The sequence below is a fragment of the Triturus cristatus genome, chromosome 9, assembly GCF_964204655.1.
Source record: "Triturus cristatus chromosome 9, aTriCri1.1, whole genome shotgun sequence".
Classification (NCBI taxonomy): Eukaryota; Metazoa; Chordata; class Amphibia; order Caudata; family Salamandridae; genus Triturus; species Triturus cristatus.
The window spans coordinates 20430483-20454877 of NC_140592.1; the positions used below are offsets into that span (position 1 = coordinate 20430483).

Sequence of the window (24395 nt, forward strand, 5' to 3'; positions counted from 1 at the left end):
ACCCTTTAGTCAGCACAGAAGCATTGGACAGTGAGTACTTTTACCCCGATCCAAAGCCCAAAACATTGGTTCCAACCTAGAACACTGCTCACGTCTGCCACTGTAAAAAGGCCATGGCGCGCACTGGAAAACGGAGTCGGCAGCCCCACCCTCAGACTCTCCTCCGTAGGGGCCTCTGCCTCCTGCACATCTGGGTCTACAACGCCTCATACTTCAGTTTCAGCACCCAAACAGAAACATGTTATTTTGAATCAGATTACAGCTCTGCTTAAATCGAAGTTTACTCCACCGAAATGTTTCATTTTTGGATCGAATACTCCACAGGAGCCGATCCTCGATGTTATGTTGGAAAAACTCGATCCGAAGCAGAAAATGCTCCAGATTCAACCTAGAACTAAGAAAATAGTGCTTCAGCCTGAAAAATTTCATACTCTTAAGAATAAGAATTTTGAAGAGGCTTTATATGTTCCTCTACAGCCTCTAAAGAAGGATGCTGCCACTAGCCCTTTCCACATCCCATCGCCTAAAGCACGAATACCACCACCAGGAGTCACTCCCCCACCTCTATCGCCACCATTTTCAGAGGCAGGTGATGCATCTATTCACTCACCTATAATAGAAGATGAGGATGGCATACCCCAACATATACACCCAGGGGATGCCTGGCATGACTATGATGTCGAACCACTGGAGGATATGGACCCTGATCTATATCCCACACGACCCGCACCACCTGACGACTCTTCTGCGTATCAAGATTTGATAGCAAGGGCAGCAGCTTTCCACTAGGTCCTCTTACAAAGACACCATAGAAGAAGACTTCATTTTTGAAACTCGAACGCTCAGAGGGGGGGTGGCACAATACCTACCACTCCGTAAAGGCATGATTCGTCACGCAAAGGAGATGTTTAAGGACCCTGTCAAAGCAAGAATTACAACACCACCAGACTCCCTGGTCATCTCTAAATCAAGAAAGAGGGCAAGCTCCTAAACATCAGGAGATGCACCCTCTCCAGAAAAAGAATCTAAACCATTAGATGTTTCCGGAAAATATGTAGCTGCGCAAGCAGTTAACCATTGGCGCATCGCCAACAGCCAGGCTGTATTAGCTGGACATGATGGGGCCCATTTGGACGAAGTGGAGGGGCTCCTCCAACAACTCCCAGAGGAGCATAGGAAACGGGGGCAGGGAATTGTGAACCAAGTAAAGCTCATCACTAACAACTCTATAAAATGTGCATTAGAAGCAGCTTGCACCACTGCTAGTGGGGTCAACACTAGCCTCCTACTACGTAAGCATGCATGGCTACGTGACTCAGGATTTAAGCCTGAGGTTTGACAGGCACTTTTACACCGGGCATTTGATAAGGAACATCTTACTGGTCTCAAGTGGACACAAACCTTGAAAAAAATGAAAAAAGTCACAGAAGTCTCAAAATCAATGGGGGCTCTACAAACAAGCACTTAGCATGGTTCTTTTTGTAGGCCCACCTATAAGCAAGGTGCAAGATCTACCTCCTCGTACAGCACTGGGTCCGCATACAAAAACCGAGGACCAACCTCCACTCCAAAAACATGTTCTAGAGCTTCCTACAGAGGAAACCATTCTAAAAGAAGTTGTGGAAATAACACACTTACCTCAAACAATAATACCAAGCAATGACTTCCCCCATCATTTCGCCAGACCTGTTACGACCTGTTGGGGGTCGTCTTCAAAACTTTCTTCCAATATGGAAATCAATCACAAATCGATGTGTGTTGAATATTATCCAACATGGTTACTGTCTGGAACTCCTTGAGACTCCTCCAAATAGATCCCCTTGCAAACCAACACTGTCCATACAACATCAAAATCTCCTAAAGCGTGAAATAGCAGCTCCATTGCAAAAAGGAGCAGAAGAACCAGTTCAAACACAATTTCAGGAAACGGGGGGATACTCCTTATGCTTCCTTCATCCCAAAAAAGATGGGTCTTTACGCCGCATTCTAGATGCCACTACATCATACTGGAACACTTCCATATGGTCACTCTTCAGGAAATTATTCCTTTGCTACAAAAAGATTTCATGACTCCCCTGGAAAAGGATACCTACTTCTATATACCTATCCATCCCACACACAGAAAGGAACCAAGGTTCAAATTCCAAGGAAACCATTAATTCAAGGTTCTGTCATTTGGAATTGCCACCACACCCAGAGTATTCACAAAATGTCTAGTGGTGGTAGCAACGCATCGGCGCAGACAAAACATTTGTCTATCCTTATTGAGACGACGGGTTGATAAAAGCAATCCGCCTCAGCCTATTAACCAAAATACTCAACAAACCCTAACTCTTCTACATTAATTAGGGTTCACTATCAACCTACAAAACTCACATCTCCAACGAGATATCATACAGCCGTACCTAGGAGCCATGCTCCACACATTCAGCATTGGGGTACCCAAATCTAGACCGGGTCAACAGTAGAGTGACATTAATTCAACAATCTCAAACAGGAAGTCAAATCCCAGCCAAAACAGCTCCACGGCTCCTGGGCATGATGCCATCTTGCATGTCTATTGTCCCACATGCCTGACTGCGTATGAGACCTCCCCGGGAATGCTCGCATCAATGTTCGTTCTTTTTCTCTAACACAACATTTATATAAATAGCCTGTAAATTAATATTACAAATATTCCAAAATATATCAGGAATGACAAAAGAACATTTTTTGTAACTAAGAAGTGTCATGCAAATAAAGTGAAAAAGGAGCAAAACCAACCAGAACACTTTAGTTTGTGATGTGCAAATGACACATATTTGCAGAAATCATTTTTCTGAACATTGATTATGCACTATATAGTTTTATCAGTCAAGCCGCATGTCAGTGGGAAGGTTTGTGGGCATTTCAATGTTAATTCAGCCGATTAAAAATGACAGTTTGCTGCTACTTCTTGCTCTAGTCATTTTAATTAGTAAAAGTGATAGTTTTTAAACATGATTTGACAAACATTCCTGCCCCCGTCCTGATGAAAATGCTGTTAATGAACTAAGCGGCAAGTCAGAGGTATGTGGCTAAATTTGTATTATATAGGGAAAGAAAATGTAGTCTATTAAATCAAACGAGTTTTTTGTACAGTTGACATTTGAAGGTTCTTTCATATGTGATGATGAAGAAAATGGCGGCTCAATTAATTAAATTATTTGCCCAGGATCACATCATTTAAAACCAGTTTATGGGTGCAGCAGGACCAATCGTTTGAGTAGATTATTTAAGTCACTAGACCTGCAGGCGTAGTAACATTTTTATGATCTTTTGAGGCCTGACTTTGTACTGCATGAAGGGTATTACACGGATTCTTATTGGAAGTGACGGAGGGTTTCCGGTCTGTGTGACCAGTGGGGCGGGGCTTGTTTATCAGGCCCGGGAGCTCCTCCCTCCCTTTAATGTACCCCCAGGCAGAGGCCTGCTGCTCTCTTTCATATTCAAGGTGTGGAAGGAATCTTTAGTGTGAGACGAACACGTAGACGTGTGCCACGAGTCATTTCTTTCAAATGTACATTAGTGTAATGCTTTGGTGATGTCACATATTCTACGTCACACTCCTTACTAGACTGGCTTGAGCCGCACCTCGTTTAGGCGCAGGCCTCGGCCTGTGCGGGCCAGGTAACCTGCGAATGAACAAAGTCTTCCTGCTAACCGGTGTGACCAAATGAACCAGTGCGGTGGTAATCTGTTTGCAGGGGCCCGTCAGACACGGGTGCACACAGCACCCAGAGCGCCATGGACTTGGGCCCTGTGCTAGCGGGGTACGTGCAGCCCCGGAGGTGCCCCCTCCCTTAGACTGGCCTCGGCTCCCCCTTGGTCAGCACATGCTGTCTCGGGGTTTCATAGCGCTTCGGTTTCCTTCCTCTGCATTTCCCGCCTCTTTAGCCTTTTATTTACCTGCTGCTCCGGGCTCGAGCTCTTCTGTGTCGGTGATGCGCCCTCTTCTCATCCCATCCCCGACCCCCGGTCCCCACTGCAGCCTCCGGGCTCCATACCCTGGGCTGGCCGTGGCTGAATACTAAATCCATGTTTGGTTGCGGGCCCAGCGCCCTGAACCTCCCCTGCAGTCTGCGCAGCCTCGGCTGCATGGTCTGTCAGCGCCACCCAGCGGAGAGCTCGAGTCTTACCTCTTGATGGCTGGAGCTGCCTGTGTCCCGCAGACGGGTCTGCCAGGTCCCAATCAGCTTCTCATGAGCCTCCCTTCGTTGACTGCCCCCCCCTAGTGGCCATCTGTGATATCAGGCTAATGAAGGGGCCCCCGGGAATCACAAAGCTGGCAGATATCCAGACTTCACCTGAAGTGAACACTCGAATAGCGACCATGACGCTCTGAGCGCCAATCTACAGCCCACTCCAGAACTCACCTTAAACAGCAACCAACCACACCCTCGGCCTCCCGACCAGCAGGGCTGAGATCGGTTCATTGTGTCCGGGGGAGGTGGGATCCCCTCCATCACACGAGCCAGCGCCCAGCAGAAGCAGGCACCCTTGAATGAGGGAGGCACCTGTGTGCCCTCTGCAGGGCAGTCTGCTGCCTTCTGCCACTGCAAGGAGCCCTGGGGGCAGAGGGAAAGGAATAAAAGAGGGGTCCACTCATTGGTGCTAAGCGGCGCGTGCAGATGTTTGTACGCGGTGCCGTGAGACTTTTGAAATACTCTGATGGCGTCCAGTATTCGATATAAAGGCCCCTTGAAGAATACAGCTGTGGACTGCGTGGGGTCGCTTCCATCATTCAAGCATGGATGCGGAACACGGTGCAGACAGAAACTTCTCGGGGGGGGGGGGCGGGGGGGGTCTGACCTGGGCCTGGTTCCAGCAGATACAGCGTGGATGCCTTGCAGTCACCAGTCGGATGAAGTCCTTTACCCACAATTAGGGCAGTTGATGGCGTTCTGCTTACAATTGTCTATTCATTTTCATTCCTAAAAGTAATCTTCATTTTGTTTACATTTGAGACATCCATGTCAAAGTCTTCATTTATTCATTCATTGACAATCTATAATAGCAATCTGCGTTTTGGGCTGCCCACCCTCCATAGGACACTTACGAAACGCATCTGAAAACCATATACATTTAAATAAAATCATCATAGGTAGTATTGAACTTCTCAGCAAAATCCGCATAACCAATGCTTACGATTTACTTGGTTTCAAGCCCTCCCACTCATTCAGTCCATTACCCAAACCTCCTTACTCTCCACAGCAATCAAAACTTTGTCTAGATGTCCTATTCAATTTTACTTAGTGACACAAAAGTAGCGCCATGTTGGGTGTGACTACTGCGTGATCAAAGCATCTTAATTACATAATTCCACTTCCAAAAACCTTATCTAGAGAAAACATCTGAAACCTAGTCCCCAACCAGAAGTGTCTAAAATAACCCCTCTTAAGATTGCAGTCCGCAGTGGAGATAATCACTAGAAGGCACTGTTCCGGGGTGGGTATGGTCGTGAATCAACCAAGTCCAACCACAAAAATAAGGAAGAAGAAAAAATATATATATAGGTATTGGGTCTAGGGTAAGGTACTAGAGATGGGGGGAGACAGCAAAAGTGTCTCTTGTTGCCCTCACACACCCCGAAGGATGTCATGCTTCATCATCGGGCTGTGCTCATCGTCGGGCCGGCGCTGCAATGCCCTACGGGTCCCCCGAAGGGTCTCTTTAGCGGAGATCTTTTAGAGAGCTGCCGATGGGTACTGGTCCTGATGAAACGCCAGGGATCACTTTGACCACTTAAGGCGCGAAACATGTCGACCATTTTTTTCCAGCTACCATAGACACATTACGTCTTGAAAGGTAACAATTTACTCACGTTTTTTATTGTACTAAGGGTACCTCTTTATTAAAGTACTCCCTTAGGCAACCCTTAGGTATTTTTATCTTTGCACACACTACCCTCACCACTGACCCCGGTACTCTCCCTCCACATACCCGAGGAGCACAGCCCGATGATGAAGCATGACATCCTTCGGGGTGTGTGAGGGCAACAAGAGACACTTTTGCTGTCTCCCCCCATCTCTAGTACCTTACCCTAGACCCAATACCTATATATATATTTTTTCTTCTTCCTTATTTTTGTGGTTGGACTTGGTTGATTCACGACCATACCCACCCCGGAACAGTGCCTTCTAGTGATTATCTCATTGACATTTCGGAGCATAGGCACTGGACCATTAACCAGCTCCTGGTCCCCCCCTCTCCCCTTTCTGTTGATACAGTCCGCAGCGGAGGCCAAATGTGCAAGATCACACCATGCCCATGCCACTGTGTGTCCCTCACATCACTGAGGTTTAATATGCCCGAGCAGAACTGTAACCAGGGTATCAGTGTGCGATTGTGTATTCCCGGCTTCTCATAGAATGCATTGGCTTCTAAAACACATAAGCATCTAGTCTAGAGCTTCCACACTGGCTCAGAAGGCGCTATATTCCTATCATGCATAGTAACTCACTTGCTGCTCTTGCAACAATCTGTGGAACTCGGTCCTTGCTCCACCCCCGAAGCCCGCCCTGCCTGACCCTCTGCGCCTGTGTGCTGTATGATTGTTGAATATGCATTGATGCCCATTAATAGGCGGCAAACTACAGGTTCATGGATACGACATACCAAACTCATGTTAGTTTCCAGCCTCTGTCCCCAGAACCCAACAGTGCCTTTCCATTAACAGTGGGTTCTTTGGCATACTTCCTACCCCTGCCCAGCCATGGTAATCCGGGGAGGCCAGTGCGTTCCCTGTGTGGCGAGGGGCACGCTTTGCAAAGGTGTTAATGCATGAACATATGTTTGACCTGCAGATAACTGCTGTGTGCTGTCCAGTGTGCTCACCACTTCTACTTCTGGTGTTTTCTGCAGCCCAGAATCAGTGGAAGCCAGTCCAGCGGTCAGCGGGAAGGCGGCCTACATTAGTCACAGTTATGGTGTCACCCAGAGCCATGTCTACCGAGGTCTACCGTATGCAGTGAGTATACCCTGCGTCCTCACTGCATGGTGGTGCAGAGTGAGGTCTGCTGTATTCAGCCGAGCACAGCTTCTCATGACAGTAATCCTGTGCAGCCACTGATTCAGTGTGTGTTCTGCTCTCACTACACATACCATGCTAAAGTGTTTACGCTTAGGTTACTATGCTGCCACTCTAACTACTGCCTTGAACACATCTCTCCTCTTGTCTTGGCTGCGGTGTACATTTGGTTCCAGCGACGCAGCTATAGCTGCCCTTTGCTATCACAGTGCAGCCATTGTGCCAGTGTGCTCTACTTATGTCTTGATAAAGTGGATACTACATGATGTACTTTGCCAATCCAGTCACTGGTGCAGTGTCCGCAGTGGTCTGCACCGGGATTCCAGAGCGCGGCGTGTCTATAGCCGTACTCTCCAGGCACTGTATTACTGCCGCTGAGTGCTGAGACAGACAGTGCTGCTTTACTGAAAAGTGAATTGGTGGACGGAAGACAGCATCGATTTTGGGACATATTTTAACATTAGGATAAAATTGAATGTGTTTTGTAATGTGATTTGTTGTGATTTTTTTTAAAGTGTGCGAGACTGTGATTCAAACACTGACACTTGCTAAAAAACTAAAGTTTTCTTATTAAAATGATTGTTGGATTTGTTTAGGTCTTCCTTCTGAGAACGCGTCCTGTGCAGTATTTTGCTAGAGCAGTTTATGTAACGTGTCAGTACTTTCCTTTAGCATTGCCTAGCTAAACTGTCTGTATGTTTACAGGATCACAATTATGGTGCTCCACCGCCACCAACACCACCCGCCTCACCCCCGGTTCAGGCCATCATCCCGCGTGCAGAGCTGAACGGCCGGCACACACCAAATGACGCCAACTCAGGGGACAGTGACAGCTCGACACCTGGAAACACCATCCCCGCCTGGTGCCACTGCAGCTTCTCCCAGGATGGCTTTCTCATTAAATGTGAGAAATGCAGGTGGGTTTTTTAATATGAAACAGTAGCATTGCTACGATAGCGCTACGAAGCCATACTAGTGACGGAATGAGTGCTGTGCACGTACCTCAAACTTCACATGAAATCCGTGCAAATAAAACCAAGCACAGGAAGGCCAAGTGCACACACACAGCCCTAAAGTTGATAAATCGTTGACGGATATTGATTTATCTTTATAATTTACTCAAGGCTGCTCAAGTGCCACAAGCAAGATGGAGCAGGAAGGAAGAGGCCACAGTGTGAGTTAAGGCAGGTGAGCATGGCCTAGGCTCAGGGGAGAAAGTGAGCTTTAAGAGAAGACGGGGAAGTGAGGTAAGAGGAGGCGCATAGCATGAAAGTAGGAGGCCAGACTGGAGGTTAAGGTTAGCAGATCACCAAGGTTCAGAAGGTGAATGGCTGTAGAGCTGTACAGACAGGCGTAAGGGACTAGTCCATAAATTCGAAGAGTGGTTTGAGTTGGCTGTCCTGCTGATAGTGATAGGCATAGGGGAATAGTCCATTATTGGGCTCGGAGTTTGATTGGGCCTTCCTTTCCTGCAACCACCTATTGTCAAAGAAGGCAGATAGTGCTGTAGAGAAGAGGGTAAAGCGCTCTGGGTTTGCAGCATCGTGGACTCATTGGGAAGACGGCAGATGGTGCTGTAGAAAGAGTAAAGAGCTCTGGGGTTGCAGCGTCGTGGACTGTCATTGGGAAGATGGCAGATGGTGCTGTAGAGAAGAGTAAAGTGCTCTGGGGTTGCAGCGTCGTGGACTGTCATTGGGAAGACGGCAGATGGTGCTGTAGAGAAGAGTAAAGAGCTCTGGGGTTGCAGCATCGTGGACTCCTTGGGAAGACGGCAGATGGTGCTGTAGAGAAGAGTAAAGAGCTCTGGGGTTGCAGCGTCGTGGACTGTCATTGGGAAGACGGCAGATGGTGCTGTAGAGAAGAGTAAAGAGCTCTGGGGTTGCAGCATCGTGGACTCCTTGGGAAGACGGCAGATGGTGCTGTAGAGAAGAGTAAAGAGCTCTGGGGTTGCAGCGTCGTGGACTGTCATTTGGAAGACGACAGATGGTGCTGTAGAGAAGAGAGTAAAGAGCTCTGCGGTTGCAGCATCGTGGACTCATTGGGAAGACAGCAGATGGTGCTGTAGAGAAGACAGTAAAGATCTCTGGGGTTGCAGCGTCGTGGACTCATTGGGAAGACGGCAGATGGTGCTGTAGAGAAGAGTAAAGAGCTCTGGGGTTGCAGCATCGTGGACTCATTGGGAAGACGGCAGATGGTGCTGTAGAGAAGAGTAAAGAGCTCTGCGGTTGCAGCGTCGTGGACTGTCATTGGGAAGACGGCAGATGGTGCTGTAGAGAAGACAGTAAAGATCTCTGGGGTTGCAGTGTTATGGACTGTCAATAGGAAGATGGCAGCTGCTGCTGTAGAGAAGAGATTAAAGATCTCTGGGGTTGGTGTGTTGTGGACTGTCAATGGGAAGATGGCAGCTGCTGCTGTAGAGAAGAGTAAAGATCTCTGGTGTTGCAGCATTCTAGACTGTCATTGGGAAGAATGCGTATGTTGGAAACCTTCGAGTTGGCAATTGTAGCAGGTCATTTTCCATCTCTTGAGCGTCAATGAGCGATTTAGTAAAGAGACAGAAGATGGGAGATTTCATTAATATTAAGTAGTTATATGTTCGAGGCATACGAGCTGCAGACTACACATTTTTGCATAGATCGCAATCTGGTGTTGGGCCCGGATGTTTGCAGTTTGTTTTTCCTCTTGGAAGGTCTTTGGAAGTCACGAGGTCGGTGACTCCTCCCTTGGATCGTATTGCGCATGGGCTTCGGCTCCATCCTCAGATTGTTTTTTTCCGCCATCGGGCTCGGATGTAATCTTCGTGCTCCGGTTCTGAACATTTCCAGTTCGACGATCGAAGCGGAATCCTCACTCACATCGCGGCATTGTTTCGATCGCGATCTCCTCAATCACCTTCTCATCGACAAATCTTCGGTTCCAGTCGTCGACAGCGGCCTTCGGGCCTACCCAAGCTCCGGTCCTGGCTGATGGAAAGAACTCCATTCAAGAAGGGTCCACATTCCCACACACCGATCTTCATGATGTGTGCAACCTCTGCCTCTCCCCTGAACACGAGGCTCGAGACTGTCCGGCCTGTAAGTCTTTCAGATAAAAAAAAACTATTCGGGACCGAAGAGCCAGACGAAACATGGCACACTCCTCGACCTCCATTGCAGTCGACATCTTCGGAGACGACGTCGAAGATCCGGGACAGCAGCGCACCGAAGAGGACCTCGTCAGTGCTTCCGAAGCCGACTCGGATGTAGAGGACATCACCCCGGCGCAGAGGGTCGTGAGTAATATACCCCCCCCCCCACACCCACACCCGCGCCGACACCCAAAAAGGCTTCGGTCACGCCTTTGCCTCCGGGCCTAGGCAAGACTAGAGACACGGCTTCACACACCCCACCTTCGGGCCCGGTGAAGAAGCCAAATAAGCCTTCCGGCGGCTCGGGCTCGAGCCAGCCTTCAAGCGGTGCCGACAAACACACTTCGGCACCGAAAAAGAAACCAGCCTCTACCTCGACACCGAGCTCCGCACCGAAGTCCTCTGTGTCGAAACCCAGCGCTTCTGTACCGACGCAATCTTCGGTACCGACCAAACCCCATAAGGCCCTCGGCACCAACACTTCCACGCCGAAGCCCACCTCGGCACCGACAAAGAAAACGGAGGTTCCCAAGCCCAGTGCTAAGCACGGCACGGACAAGCCTAAAAAGTCATCGGCCCCGAAAACTTCGGCGCCGGCGGAACAAACATTGTCACAGGAACTGTTTACACCGGATCCCTTGCAAAAAACTCTTACCAAAGATCCAAAAACTGGACATTTGGCACTTTCTTCCAAAAAGAGACATTTGGACAAACCGACTCCGCCTCCACCTCCAAAGAGGAAGGACTCTGCTACCTTCCATTTCAGAATGCCTTCCCCACCCTCTCCACCTCCGCCCCCTCCGCCTTCTCCAGCCCCACCTCATCACTCTCCGACCCCGTCTCCAGACGATGATGATCAGGGGGACCCATATCACGATCCAGGGGATGTGCCCCAAGACCTCACCCCTACAGGATCCCCAGACCCATGGGACAACTACAATAACCCAGATATTCCAGACGTCCCACAAGATGACCTTTACCCTTCCAGGCCATCTCCACCGGAAGACTCATTAGGTTTCCACCACCTTCTTCAGAGGGCAGCACATTATCACGGGGTAGAGTTACACACTGACCCAGTAGAGGAGGATTTCCTCCTCGACACCTTTGATACCGCACATAGGTCTACCTCCATACTACCTATGCTCAAGGGGGTGGTGAAACATGCGCCAGAGGTTTTTAAGGACCCAGTCAGGGCCAGGGTCATTAACCCATGCATAGAAAAAAAGTATAAAACTACCCCCACAGATCCTGCCTATATCAAAGGGCCAGCGCCACTAGATTCCCTAGTGGTTTCCACTGCACGGAAGAGGTCAAATTCCCAGGCGTCAGGCGAAGCACTACCACCTGACAAAAAGTCAAAGCTACTGGACGCGTCAGGAAAGCGCACTGCGTCACAGGCAGCCAATATATGGCGTATCGCCAACACCCAAGCGCTTTTGGCCAGATACGATAGGGCGCATTATGATGAACTAGAAACCATAATGCACCACCTCCCGGAAAGATACAAAAATAGGGCCAATGAATTAATTCAAGAGGGTAAGACAATAACGAACACCTCCATACACTGTGCCTTAGATGGATGCAGCAGACACAGCCTCCAGGGCCATTAATACTAGCGTCCTCCTCCGTCGCCATGCTTGGCTGAGAATATCAGGTTTCAAACCTGAGGTACAGGCCTCCATCCTAAATCATCCCTTTGACCAAGAACACCTATTCGGCCCAAATGTAGATGCGGCCCTCAAAAAAATGAAGGACACTGATACGGCGAAATCTATGGGAGCCCTGCAGTCACACCCTCCTAGGCGCTCCTTTCGCCGTTCTTCCTTTCGGAGTACGTCTAGAGGCTACTCCTCAGATAGCGCGTCCACTTCCTAAAAATCCCCCACTCAGTCCACCTTCACAAGGGGTTATCAAAGAGGCGGCTATAGGGGCAATAACAATAAAGGCAGAGGCAAAACAAATACCGCCCGCTCTGCCACACCGCCTACCCAATGATTTCCCCCTGCTCCCTCCAGACCATCCCACTCCGGTCGGGGGCAGACTACAAAATTTCCTTCAGGTCTGGGAGACCATCACCTCAGACAAATGGGTGACCCAAATTATTCGGTCAGGGTACTGCCTAGAATTAACATCTACCCCCCCAAACATTCCACCCAGGCAACGCCCAATGTCACAAGAACATTCCGCATTACGTAAACAGGAGGTAATCTCCCTCCTACAAAAACAGGCAATAGAACAAGTTCCCGCCAATCAGCAAAATTTAGGGGTCTACTCCCTATATTTTCTAATACAAAAAAGGGACGAGACTCTACGACCTATTATAGATCTCCGGCCCCTAAACACATACATACATTCAGACCATTTTCACATGGTAACGCTTCAGCAGGTGCTTCCGCTCCTCTCCCAGAACGACTTCCTCACCACACTGGACTTGAAAGACGCATACTTTCACATTCCGGTACACCATGCTCACAGAAAGTACCTCAGATTTGTAGTGGACGGGCAACACTACCAGTTCAATGTGATCCCATTCGGGGTCATAACAGCACCAAGGGTATTCACCAAGTGCCTAGCGGTAGTGGCGGCACACCTCAGAAGACAGCACATTCACGTCTTCCCATATTTGGACGACTGGCTGATAAAAGCCACGTCCTACAACCAATGTGTACACCACACCGCCACTACAATCCAACTACTTCACCAACTAGGCTTCACGGTGAACCACCAAAAGTCCCAGCTAACACCATCCCACATAAAGCAATACCTCGGTGCCACCATAGACACCTCAAAAGCCATAGCCTACCCCAATCCGGCCAGGATTGCAAGCATTCAGGCTTTGCGTCAAAGATTCATACTTCAACACTCCCTTACAGCAAGAGTGTTTATGCAACTTATAGGGATGATGGCCTCTTGCATTTTCATAGTGCCCCACGCAAGACTCCAGATGCGTCCACTCCAAGAGTGCTTAGCGCGCCAATGGAACCAGGCCCAGGGGCAACTGACAGATCTGGTGTTGGTAGACGGTCGCACCCATCGCTCTCTGCAGTGGTGGAACACCACAAACCTTTCCAAAGGTCGACCGTTCCTGGACCCGGTTCCACAAATAATACTAACAACAAACTCATCGCTCGCCGGCTGGGGTGCTCATCTATTACACCTCACAGTGCAGGGCACATGGACGCCGCAACAGAAGTTACTCCATATGAACCATCTGGAGTTAATAGCAATCTCTCTAGCCCTAAAATCCTTTCAAGTACAGATTTTAGGCAAGGCAGTCCTCATTCGCACAGACAACATGACGGCCATGTACTACATTCAAAAACAAGGCGGCACACCCTCTCCACAGCTCTCTCAACTAGCACAGAGCATATGGAGATAGGCAATTCCACACACAATCTTTCTCCTGGCCCAACATGTACCAGGAGTCCAAAACACCATGGCAGATCTGCTCAGCAGACAGACGCAGCAGATCCACGAGTGGGAACTTCACCCGCAGGTTCTTCACCCGTTCTTTCAAATGTGGGGGCATCCGCAGATAGACCTCTTCGCCACCCACGAAAACAAAAAATGCCCAAGCTTCGCCGCCAGATACCCACACCCATTGTCGAAAGGCAATGCGATATGGATGAACTGGTCAGACAAATTTGCAAACGCTTTTCCACCTCTCCCACTAATTCCATTAGTGGTGCGAAAGCTACAACAGCATTCCCTCACACTGATCCTAGTAGCTCCAACATGGGCCAGACAACCGTGGTACACCACGCTGCTGTAACTCTCGGTAGTACCACACCAAAAGCTACACCTCTCACCATGCCTCCTAACCCAGAACCTTGGAGAGATCAGGCACCCAGACCCAGCTCAGCTCAACTTTGCGATCTGGCTCCTGAAATCCTAGAATTCGGATACCTAAACCTCCCCCCTGACTGTATGAACGTCATCAGAGAAGCTAGACGCCCTACCACTAGAGCCTGCTACGCTGCCAAGTGGAAAAGATTTGTTGTTTATTGCCATAACAACACAATCAATCCTCTAGACGTGTCTATACAACACATCATATGCTACTTACTCCATCTACAAAGTTGTAACCTAGCATATACCGCCATTCGGCTACATCTCGCAGCAGTTGCTGCTTACCTACAAAACAGGCAACACCTATCACTTTTCAGAGTACCTGCCATTAAAGCCTTCATGGAAGGCCTAAAACGAATAATTCTCCCCAGAGTACCACCCTCACCTGTGTGGAACTTAAATATAGTTCTCACAAGGCTAATGGGGCCACCCTTCGAACCTTTACATAAATGCGAACTGCAATTTCTCACATGGAAAACAGCTTTTCTTGTAGCCATCACTTCCCTTAGAAGGGTCAGTGAAATACAAGCACTTACCATACAAGAACTTTTTCTCCAAATGCACCAGAACAAGGTTTTTCTCCGTACCAACCCAAAATTCCTACCTAAAGTCATTTCCCCTTTTCATCTAAACCAATCGGTAGAATTACCGGTATTTTTCTCGCAACCTCAAACTGTTGCAGAAAGGGCTCTACACACGCTAGATGTCAAACGAGCCTTACTTTACTATATCCAAAGAACACAACCTTTCAGAAAGACCAAACAACTGTTTGTCTCTTTCTCTCCACCACACAAGGGCAACCCCATCTCAAAATTAGGGATAGCTAGGTGGATTGTAAAATGCATCCAGATTTGCTACCACAAAGCAAAACTAACGCTATCCGTCCCCGTCCCCCCCCCCCCCCCAAAGCCCATTCTACATGAAAGATAGGGGCTTCTATGGCTTTTCTAGGGAACATCCCATTAGATGATATCTGCAAAGCAGCTACATGGTCAACACCGCACACTTTCACTAAACATTACTGTGTAGATGTGCAAACCAAGCAACAAGCTAGTGTGGGCCAGGCTGTACTAAAAACACTATTTCAAACCACTGCAACAGATACCGGTGGTCGCCGCTAAGGCTGGGAACTGCTATATAGTCTATGCAAAAGTGTATAATCTGCAGCTCATATGCCTCGAACGGAATATGCTACTTACCAGTATGCATCTGTTCTTGGCATGTAGAGCTGCAGATCTTATTTAGATACAACACACATGGGTTTCTTCACTGTTATTACTACTCTCCATCTTTCCCTGCTGGCGAAAAACAATCTGAGAATGGAGCCGAAGCCCATGCGCAATACGAACCAAAGGAGGAGTCACCAACCTCGTGACTTCCAAAGACTTTCCAAGAGGAAAAACAAACTGCAAACATCCGGGCCCAACACCAGATGGCGATCTATGCAAAAGTGTGTAGATATGCAGCTCTACATGCCAAGAACAGATGCATACTGGTAAGTAGCATATTCCTTACTATTTAAGTAGAAGTTTAGTGTTTGTCTAAGCTGATGGCTAAAGCGCCCACAGACTCATACTGCACAGGCAGCTTCTTTTCTAAGCGCCGTTGCCAATTCTTCAGCTTCCTGCCTGTTTATGGCTTGTCTGGCTTTATACTATGGAGTTGTGCCCCCTAGAAAATGCTTTTGAGTAGATCATCCGGATCTGATCAGGCGACCATCCCTGCAGGACTTGACTACCCGCTCCTCCGTCCTCATGCACAGAGGCCAAGCTCGTCCATTTATTTTAAAGGTTTTCTATAGCGCTGTCAAGACCCGGAGGTATCGGAGCGCTTTACATGAGTATTAAGATAGTCACGGCAAAAGACAATATTTCAAAAAGCATGGAATACCAACAGGTTAACATAAGAGCTACAGCTAGTGTTAACACAGATCTGATTAACGGATAGAGCAAGAGCTATATAAATATAAAAAGATGGATATGAGGGAACAGATTGTTTTATGATATGAGATGGAGATGGGCATAAAGGGTTACAGGAAGTAAGTCGTCGGGCGTGAATAGGGTGGGGGAAGGGGGGTAATTGGATGGGTAGAGGGTATGGGAGGGGGTGGGAAGGACTGGGAGAGGGAGCAGAGGAGAGCAGTGGGGGAGGGAGCAAAAGGAGCCAGTGGAATATGGAGGGAGGGGAGGGGGGGAGAAAGTAGGAGGGTATAGGGAAACCTAGATGGTGGAAGGGGGAGGGGCAATACGGGGCGTAGGATTATGACCCCCAATATTTGTTGAGGTGTGTTTTGAGGTCTTTTTATAAAGCTGATGTAGGAAGGGTTACATCACAGGTCTTTGGGGAGGGCATTCCAGATGTTTGGGGCATTTCTGGAGAAGGAGTGAGATTGTGTGGTTTTCTTTTTAAGCAGGGGTGGAAGAGGTGGAGAGCATTTGTGCTTCTCATCGGCCAAGAGCAGCCCGCTTTGCTGAGTTTATTGAAAAGGTACAGCGGGGTATTTTGATGGAGGGCTTTGTGTGTAATGCAAGCAGTCTTGTAGGCAGATCTGCCTTCTAATAGAAATGGGGCGGAGATTGTTTAGGTCATTAGTGTCAGCATTGGGGTTTTTAATGGTGGAATTGATTTATCCAAGTTGGAGGGAGATGGGGGACACACCCCGGGGCAAGGGAGGTGTTGATGATAGTGGTCCAAGATGGGGCAATGATGTGCTTTAGGTTTTGGACAAGATTAGAAGGGAGGGGGTCTTTAGTGTGAGAAGACGGCTTAAGTTTGGCAATGATAAAGACATAGAGTGCAGTTACAGAGTGGATATTATGCCAGGAGGCATTGTTTTTTAGTTGTGAGTTAGAGAGGTTGGTTGCAAGATGTGTAGTTGTGGGTAAGTGAGGGGAGTAGTCAAAGGGGGGGGATGTAGCAGTGGGTAAGGATGGGGAGTAGTTAGGGGAAGGTGTAGTAGCGGGCAAATGTGAGGGATAATCAGGGGATGTGGAAAGTAAGGTACGAGGTTTCGGTGTGATGTCAGCAGTATATTCGGAGTTGGGATCTGAGTTTAAAAGGAAGGTTTGATCTATTTTGGTCATTTTTTTTTTTGAAATTTATTTATTTATTTATTCTCCCGAGGAAAAGATTGCAATTTCTTCACATCTAGCAGTTGAGGCCGTTGGCTTGGGAGGTGCGGTGGAAGTTTTGTTATGAACAATGTTAAACAGTTCTCTGGGTCTATTTCTGGCCCGATAAAGTTGTGTACGGAAGAAGGATGCCTTTTCATTAAAGATGTTTCTTGTATGTAGATCTAGCTAATCTGAGGAGTGCCAGATATGCGGGAGAATGATGCTGTCTCAATGTTCTTTCCATCAGTCTTAGTGAGCGTCTTGCGTTGTTGAGCTCTGAGTTAAACCATGATTTGGATGGGATATTTCTTCGAGTTTTAAAAAAATTTTTTTTTTTAGCTTAGGCCGGTCTATTTGATCTAAGACCTCAGTGACCGTTTTATTAAAGTGTTCGGTCCATATTGGTGGACTCCACCGGCTGTGCTCTTGATCAGTGACCCTTGAAGGAGATGTTCTCAAATGTTCTTCATCATATCAGATTTGCAGCTTTGGAGACCGTTTGGAAAGAGAAGCTGTTATTGATGCAGTCTTAGAGTTCCATGGTGGCTAAAGCCATGGTTGGTGGGTGTTCAGAAATGTTTAGCAGTACAGCGCATTTCAACGTGCTGCTGGAATTGGAGGCAGTATCTATCCCTTGTGAGAAATGACCCTCAAAGTTGTATTTGCTGCTGTAGAAAGGCACAGCAGGCTATGCACAGGCCACTGCCTAGAATTCATAGTCCATACAGGGTTTTTATGGAATAGTTGGTTTTTGGACCACTATTCACACACACACACACACACTTTATGAAACACACATCACTCAGACAGTTGGCTGTCCATGTGTGCCTTATTCGTAAGCTAAAGTATTGGCTGATTTTGAAAGACCCTTTTGTAAGCCCATACTGTCCTTGTACGGTTGGTTTCCAAACAACCTGCGCTAGGAGACCCCGAACATGTCTCCAACGTTTTAACAGAAGTTCTCTGTTGTGGTAAGAAATGTAAAAGATTGTTTTTAATTTGACTGCTGTAGCTGTAGTATTTTGTGTGAAGTCTCTTCCCCACTGATTACGTGTCCCTTGGTGTTAGAACAATGGCATCTATATTCCCCTTTGGTCGAGGACACTTGTGAGCTAACAGCTTCACAACAAATGGCACCCGGTTGGTTTGTTTGACAGTGGTACAGTATACGACTCAAACAGCATTACAAGAACGAAGGTTCAAAGGCACGGCATGTGCCTCAACAGTCGTGGGTTTGTTACTTCATTTGGTTTCAATGAATATAATCAAGATTTCTGTAGTAGGGTATCTGTGTATAGTCTTAATCTGTGAATAGTCCCGCCCATGTGCGTGGACCCCGGAGCAATCGAAATAGTCTCTTAAGTTGTCCTCTTCTGCAGTCCTGCATAGACACTTAAGAGAAAATCAAAGACAAATAATGCAGCCTGACATTAACAAGGCCACACTGGCCAGCACTTCATCCTGAAGTGACAAAAAAGATAGCCAAATAATATTTAAATGTTCGAGGCATGTGGGCTGCTGAATTCATATCTGTGCATAGATCGCCGCCTAGTGTTGGGTCCGGATGTTTGCACGTTGTTGTCCTGGAAGAGTCTTCGAAGTATCCTTGGATAGGTGACTCCTCCCCTGGACTACAGTGCGCATGGGCATCCTCTCCATCCTCAGATTGTTTTTTTCCGCCATTGGGTTCGGATGTGCTATCTTAGCTCAAGTTAGGAAAATTTTTTGTCGAGGCCAAAAGGCCTTTCGTTTGCGTCGGTACTGTTTATCGATCGGGTTTCGATACAATCTTGTTAGTTTACTAACTTTCAGCACCGACTTTTTTCGCATTTACCTGTCCATCGACTACTTCGACGATGGAATCGAGGACGCCATTCAAAAGGTGTCCGGTATGCAATGCGAAGTACCCACACATCGACGTCCATCCGGTGTGCAACAAATGCCTTTCGCCGGACCACGACGAATCGAAATGCATGGCCTGTGCCCGGTTCCGTTCCAAGAAGACTCTACGGAATCGACGAGCGGCGAGACTCGAGGCGCAGCACGCGGCACCGGCCCCAACAGACATCTTCGACGAGGCCGAAGACGTAGAAGAATTAGAAGTCTTGCCCTCCAGTCCCGTTTCCGAACACGAACCCGGATCGGACGAGGTAGACGAGTCACTCTTCCACAGAGGTGAAGACGACACCGAGGTAGGAGACGACGAGGAGGCCTTAGGGGCCGAAGAGAGTAGCTCCAATGATGAACAAGGCCTACCTGTTCAAACCGAAGAAACACCAGTGCCACAGCCTATGGCTCCGGTCGAGGGATCGCCTTCAGGCCTTACCCGAGACCCATCCCGCAGTTCTTCGGCCCCGCCCTCGGGCCCGGCCTCGGACGTTCAGCGGCAGCCATTATTGCATAAACCAGCTGGTTTCCCTACCGCAAAACCGAAACCGAAAGCTGCTCCGGTTCCTCCGAAACCGAAACTGAAAGTGGCGCTGGTCGGATCGAGGCCTTCCACGCCTTCGACGCCAGCGCAACGCGTCGGCACCGACCGCACCAAGAGAGACTTCGGTGCCGAACTTGAAGCGGGCGACGTCTGAGTCGACAAACGGAAAAAGGCCATCGGCACCGACAAACCTGCTCGGCTACCGGCACCAACGACACCGAGGGCCGTACCGCCTGCTGCGTCTCGCATCGCTCCCTCGACGACACCTAAGCCTCACGTATCGAAGGCTTCGACGGTGATCTCTGCACCTCGACTGGATGAACCGCCGGCGCCGAAAAAATCCACGGCCGCCTCTACGAACCTGGCCGGTGCCAAAGCCTCAAAGGCGCCCCAAGTATGACCTGGTGCGACGCAAGGCAGCAAAACCACGGCTGTCCTCCAGGACACGTCGGGTTCCGGCTCGATCGGAGCTCCAGCAGCCTCTTCGGTGCCAGCCAACATTACCTTCGGCTTGCCTCCGTCGACAATCCCAAAAATGTTCCAACTCAGGACACGGGTCACCCAAACTACGGTCACACCTGCTGAGACGTCTCCGGCACGTGTCATCGACGCCGACACTGGCAGGATGATTCTCCACGACCGAAGGATAACTTCGGAGCCGCCATTGGACCCTTTCAGGATCCCACTAAAAAGGAAGTTGCCTGTAGAATCAGAACCTCTCCTTTATGAACCTTTCCATTCATCCTACCAGGATCCACACCGGTTCTCCCCCACACGCTCCGACACGGATGCATTGGAGGACTACATGGATGACCAAGTCCCCTACCATGTAGACACAGACCCTGATGACCAGCAGGACCCTGATCAAACTTGGGGCGACCCTGCAGACCCCAGTACACCTCTCGATGCACAGGACCCACAACTCTATGGGGCAAAAACATCTCCCACGGAGGATACTGCGGCGTTCAACGCTCTTATTGAACGTGCTGCAAATAACCATGGGGTACAGCTTCACTCTGATACCATCGAAGATGACTTTCTAATGGACACCTTTGCATCCTCAGAAAGGCATGTAAAGACTCTGCCAATGTTGAAGGGGGTCCTCAAACCAGCCAAGGACATTTTCAAGGAACCCACCAGGGCACGAGTGATAAACCCCAGGATTGATAAGAAATACAGATCAGCACCTGGGGATCCTACTTACATCAGAGGCCAATTACCACTCGACTCCATCGTCGTAGCGAATGCACGCAAGAGGGCACACTCGCAAACGACAGGTGACGCTCCTCCCCCGGACAAAGAGTCCAAGGTGTTAGAGACCTCTGGCAAGCGAGTTGCCGCCCAAGCTGCCAACATATGGCGCATAGCCAACACTCAAGCGCTCCTTGCTCGCTATGATAGAGCGCACTATGACACACTGGAGCAAATATTCCAACATCTCCCTGACCAGTTCAAGGAAGGCGCAGAAATGCTCATCAGAGAAGGACAGCTACTCACGAATGCTTCCATCAAATGTGCACTAGATGCTGCAGACACGGCTGCCAGGGCCATAAACACAAGCGTCATGCTGCGACGACATGCCTGGCTACGGATCTCAGGATTCAAGCCTGAGGTACAAAACAATATACTCAACCAGCCCGTCAACCCCGACTATTTATTCGGGCCAGAGGTTGACACCACCATCGAAAAGATAAAAAAGGACACGGACACTGCAAAGTCCATGGGCGCCCTACAAACTCAGTCCTTTCGGAGCGGCTCCTTTCGTCGCCCCGGAAACAAGGGAGCAGGTAGAGGACAGGGGTCACAACAAACATATAACAAAGGCAATACACAAACCACCTACGATAAAAACACCCGAGGTGGATATCGTGGCTCCAGTACAAAGGGCAGAGGGCGTGGCTACGGCAACACCAGGTCCTCCCCCAAGAACAAGCAGTGACGCCCTCTCCCTTCCTCCCGACCACATAACACCTGTCGGGGGAAGGCTACAAAGGTTCCTGTCCACGTGGAACTCCATCACCACGGACAGGTGGGTCAAAGATATTGTAAAATACGGTTACTGTCTGGAGTTAACCTCCACTCCGCCCACAATACCACCAAGAAGCCGTCCTATGTCCTCAGAGCACTTAACGCTCTTACAGCAAGAGGTGCAAAGTATGCTTCTAAAAGGCGCTATAGAGGTAGTACCCATCCACGAGCAGGGTACGGGAGTGTACTCCCTCTACTTCTTAATTCCAAAAAAGGACGGGTCGCTCAGACCTATATTAGACCTGAGACCCCTGAACCAGTACATTCTTTCAGAGCACTTTCACATGCTCACTCTACAGCAAGTCCTTCCACTTCTCAAGCAGGGAGACTTCCTAGCCACACTGGACCTCAAGGATGCGTACTTTCACATACCCATCCACTCCTCACACAAAAAATACCTCCGGTTCACTGCTCTGGGGCAGCACTATCAGTTCAAAGTCCTTCCCTTCGGCGTGACAACAGCGCCCAGGGTTTTCACGAAGTGCCTAGCTACGGGGGCAGCACATCTACGGAGGCAGCATATCCACGTCTACCCCTACCTAGACGACTGGCTCGTTCAAGCGAAGTCAGCCCAGCAATGTGCAAGCCACATGTCCCGCACCATTCACCTTCTTCACAGTCTGGGATTCTCACTAAATTACCCAAAGTCCCATCTCCAGCCCGCACACGTACAACAGTACCTAGGTGCGACTATAGACACTCTGGCGGCCACAGCTCAGCCAAATTTAGTGAGGATCAACAGCATACAACTGCTGATCTCCAAGTTCAAACCCAATCACTCACTTCCAGCGCGAGTGTTTATGCAGTTGATAGGCATGATGGCCTCCTGCATCTTCATAGTCCCGCACGCGAGATTACATATGCGCCCACTTCAGGAGTGCCTAGCACGTCAGTGGAATCAGGCTCAAGGACAGTTGAAGGACCTAGTGTTGGTGAGCGGTCGGGCATACAACTCTCTGCATTGGTGGAATCCACAAAACCTTTGCAAGGGCCGACCATTCCAAGAGCCTGTCCCACAGATAGTACTGACAGCGGACGCGTCTCTCCAGGGATGGGGAGCTCATGTACTCCACTACACAGTGCAGGGACTATGGACAACACAACAAAAGAAGTTGCACATCAACCTTCTGGAACTGATGGCAATCTTCCTAGCCATGAAGGCATTCAAAGTACATCTATGCAACAAGGTCGTGTTGATCCGGACGGACAACATGACCGCAATGTACTACATACAGAAACAGGGAGGAACACACTCTCCACAGTTGTCTCATCTGGCTCAGAGCATGTGGAAGTGGGCCATTCAAAGGAACATGTTCCTCATGGCGGAACACCTCCCTGGCAAGGACAACCAGATGGCGGATCTGCTCAGCAGACACAGCCACCAGATGCACGAGTGGGAGTTACACCCATCAGTACTCCAACCGTACTTCCAGCAGTGGGGTCATCCGGAGATAGACCTATTCGCAACAAGCGAAAACGCAAAATGCCAAAGCTTCGCCGCCAGATTCCCACATCCGCAGTCGCAGGGCAATGCGATATGAACTGGTCCGGCAGATTTGCGTACGCTTTTCCCCCAGCGCCATTGATACCGCTGGTGGCTCGCAAACTCCGACAACCCTCCCAAACTCCGACAACCCTCCCTGACACTCGTCCTAGTTGCTCCCACGTGGGCACGCCAGCCGTGGTACACCACCTTCCTCGAACTTTCCGTGGTGCCGCATCAAAGGCTGCGGATCAAACCCGCGCATTTGACGCAGAACCATGGAGAGGTTCAGCACCCAGATCCGCAACAGCTGAACCTGGCGATCTGGCTCCTGAAGTCCTAGAGTTTGGCTATCTCAACCTGCCACCTGACTGTATGGACATCATCAAGGAGGCCAGGAGACCCACTACCAGAGCTTGCTATGCAGCCAAGTGGAAAAGGTTCGTCATTTATTGCGGTAATAATGACATCAACCCGCTGGACGCATCCATCCAAAACATCATCTGTTACCTCTTACACCTATATCGATGCAATCTGGCGTACACCTCTATACGTGTCCATTTGACCGCAATCTCAGCCTATCTGCAAACCAGGCAGCACCTCTCTCTATTCAGAGTGCCTGCCATCAAAGCATTCTTGGAAGGACTCAAACGAGTCATTCCACCAAGCCACCCACCGGCTCCAATGTGGAACCTCAACTTGGTCCTCACACGTCTGATGGGTCCACCCTTTGAACCTCTACACTCATGCGAGATTCAATTCCTTACCTGGAAAGTGGCCTTCCTTGTAGCGATCACTTCCCTAAGAAGAGTTAGTGAACTCCAGGCACTAACCGTTCAAGAGCCATTCATACAGGTTCACGCCAACAGGGTCGTACTACGTACCAACCCCAAATTCATGCCCAAAGTAATATCGCAGTTCCACATGAATCGGACTATTGCACTGCCAGTTTTCTTCCAAAACCCACAAACTGTTGCAGAAAGGGCACTACATACACTAGATGTACGGAGGGCCCTCATGTACTACATCGATAGGACTAAACCCTTCAGGAAGACAAAACAACTGTTTGTTGCCTTTGCCCCACACCACAAAGGTAACGCCATCTCCAAAGCAGGGATAGCCAGATGGATAGTTAAGTGTATTCAAATCTGTTATCAAAAAGCAAAACGCACATTAACTATTCCACCACGAGCCCACTCAACACGTAAGTTGGGGGCTTCCATGGCCTTCCTAGGAAATATACCCCTGCATGATATATGCAGAGCAGCCACATGGTCCACTACACACACATTTACAAAACACTATTGCGTAGATGT

The 24395-nt window shown here is 49.0% G+C and overlaps 1 protein-coding gene across 9 annotated transcripts in view; it reads left to right on the plus strand.

The window, feature by feature from the left end:
- Positions 1-24395, plus strand: part of SETD5 (SET domain containing 5) — a 351936-nt gene that overhangs the window by 100709 nt on the left and 226832 nt on the right. For all 9 annotated transcript variants that reach the window (XM_085624253.1, XM_085624258.1, XM_085624255.1 and 6 more), the window contains 2 exons: positions 6883-6988; positions 7754-7965. In XM_085624253.1, the coding sequence (XP_085480379.1) occupies positions 6883-6988; positions 7754-7965 (318 nt within the window). The remainder of the gene's footprint in view (positions 1-6882; positions 6989-7753; positions 7966-24395) is intronic.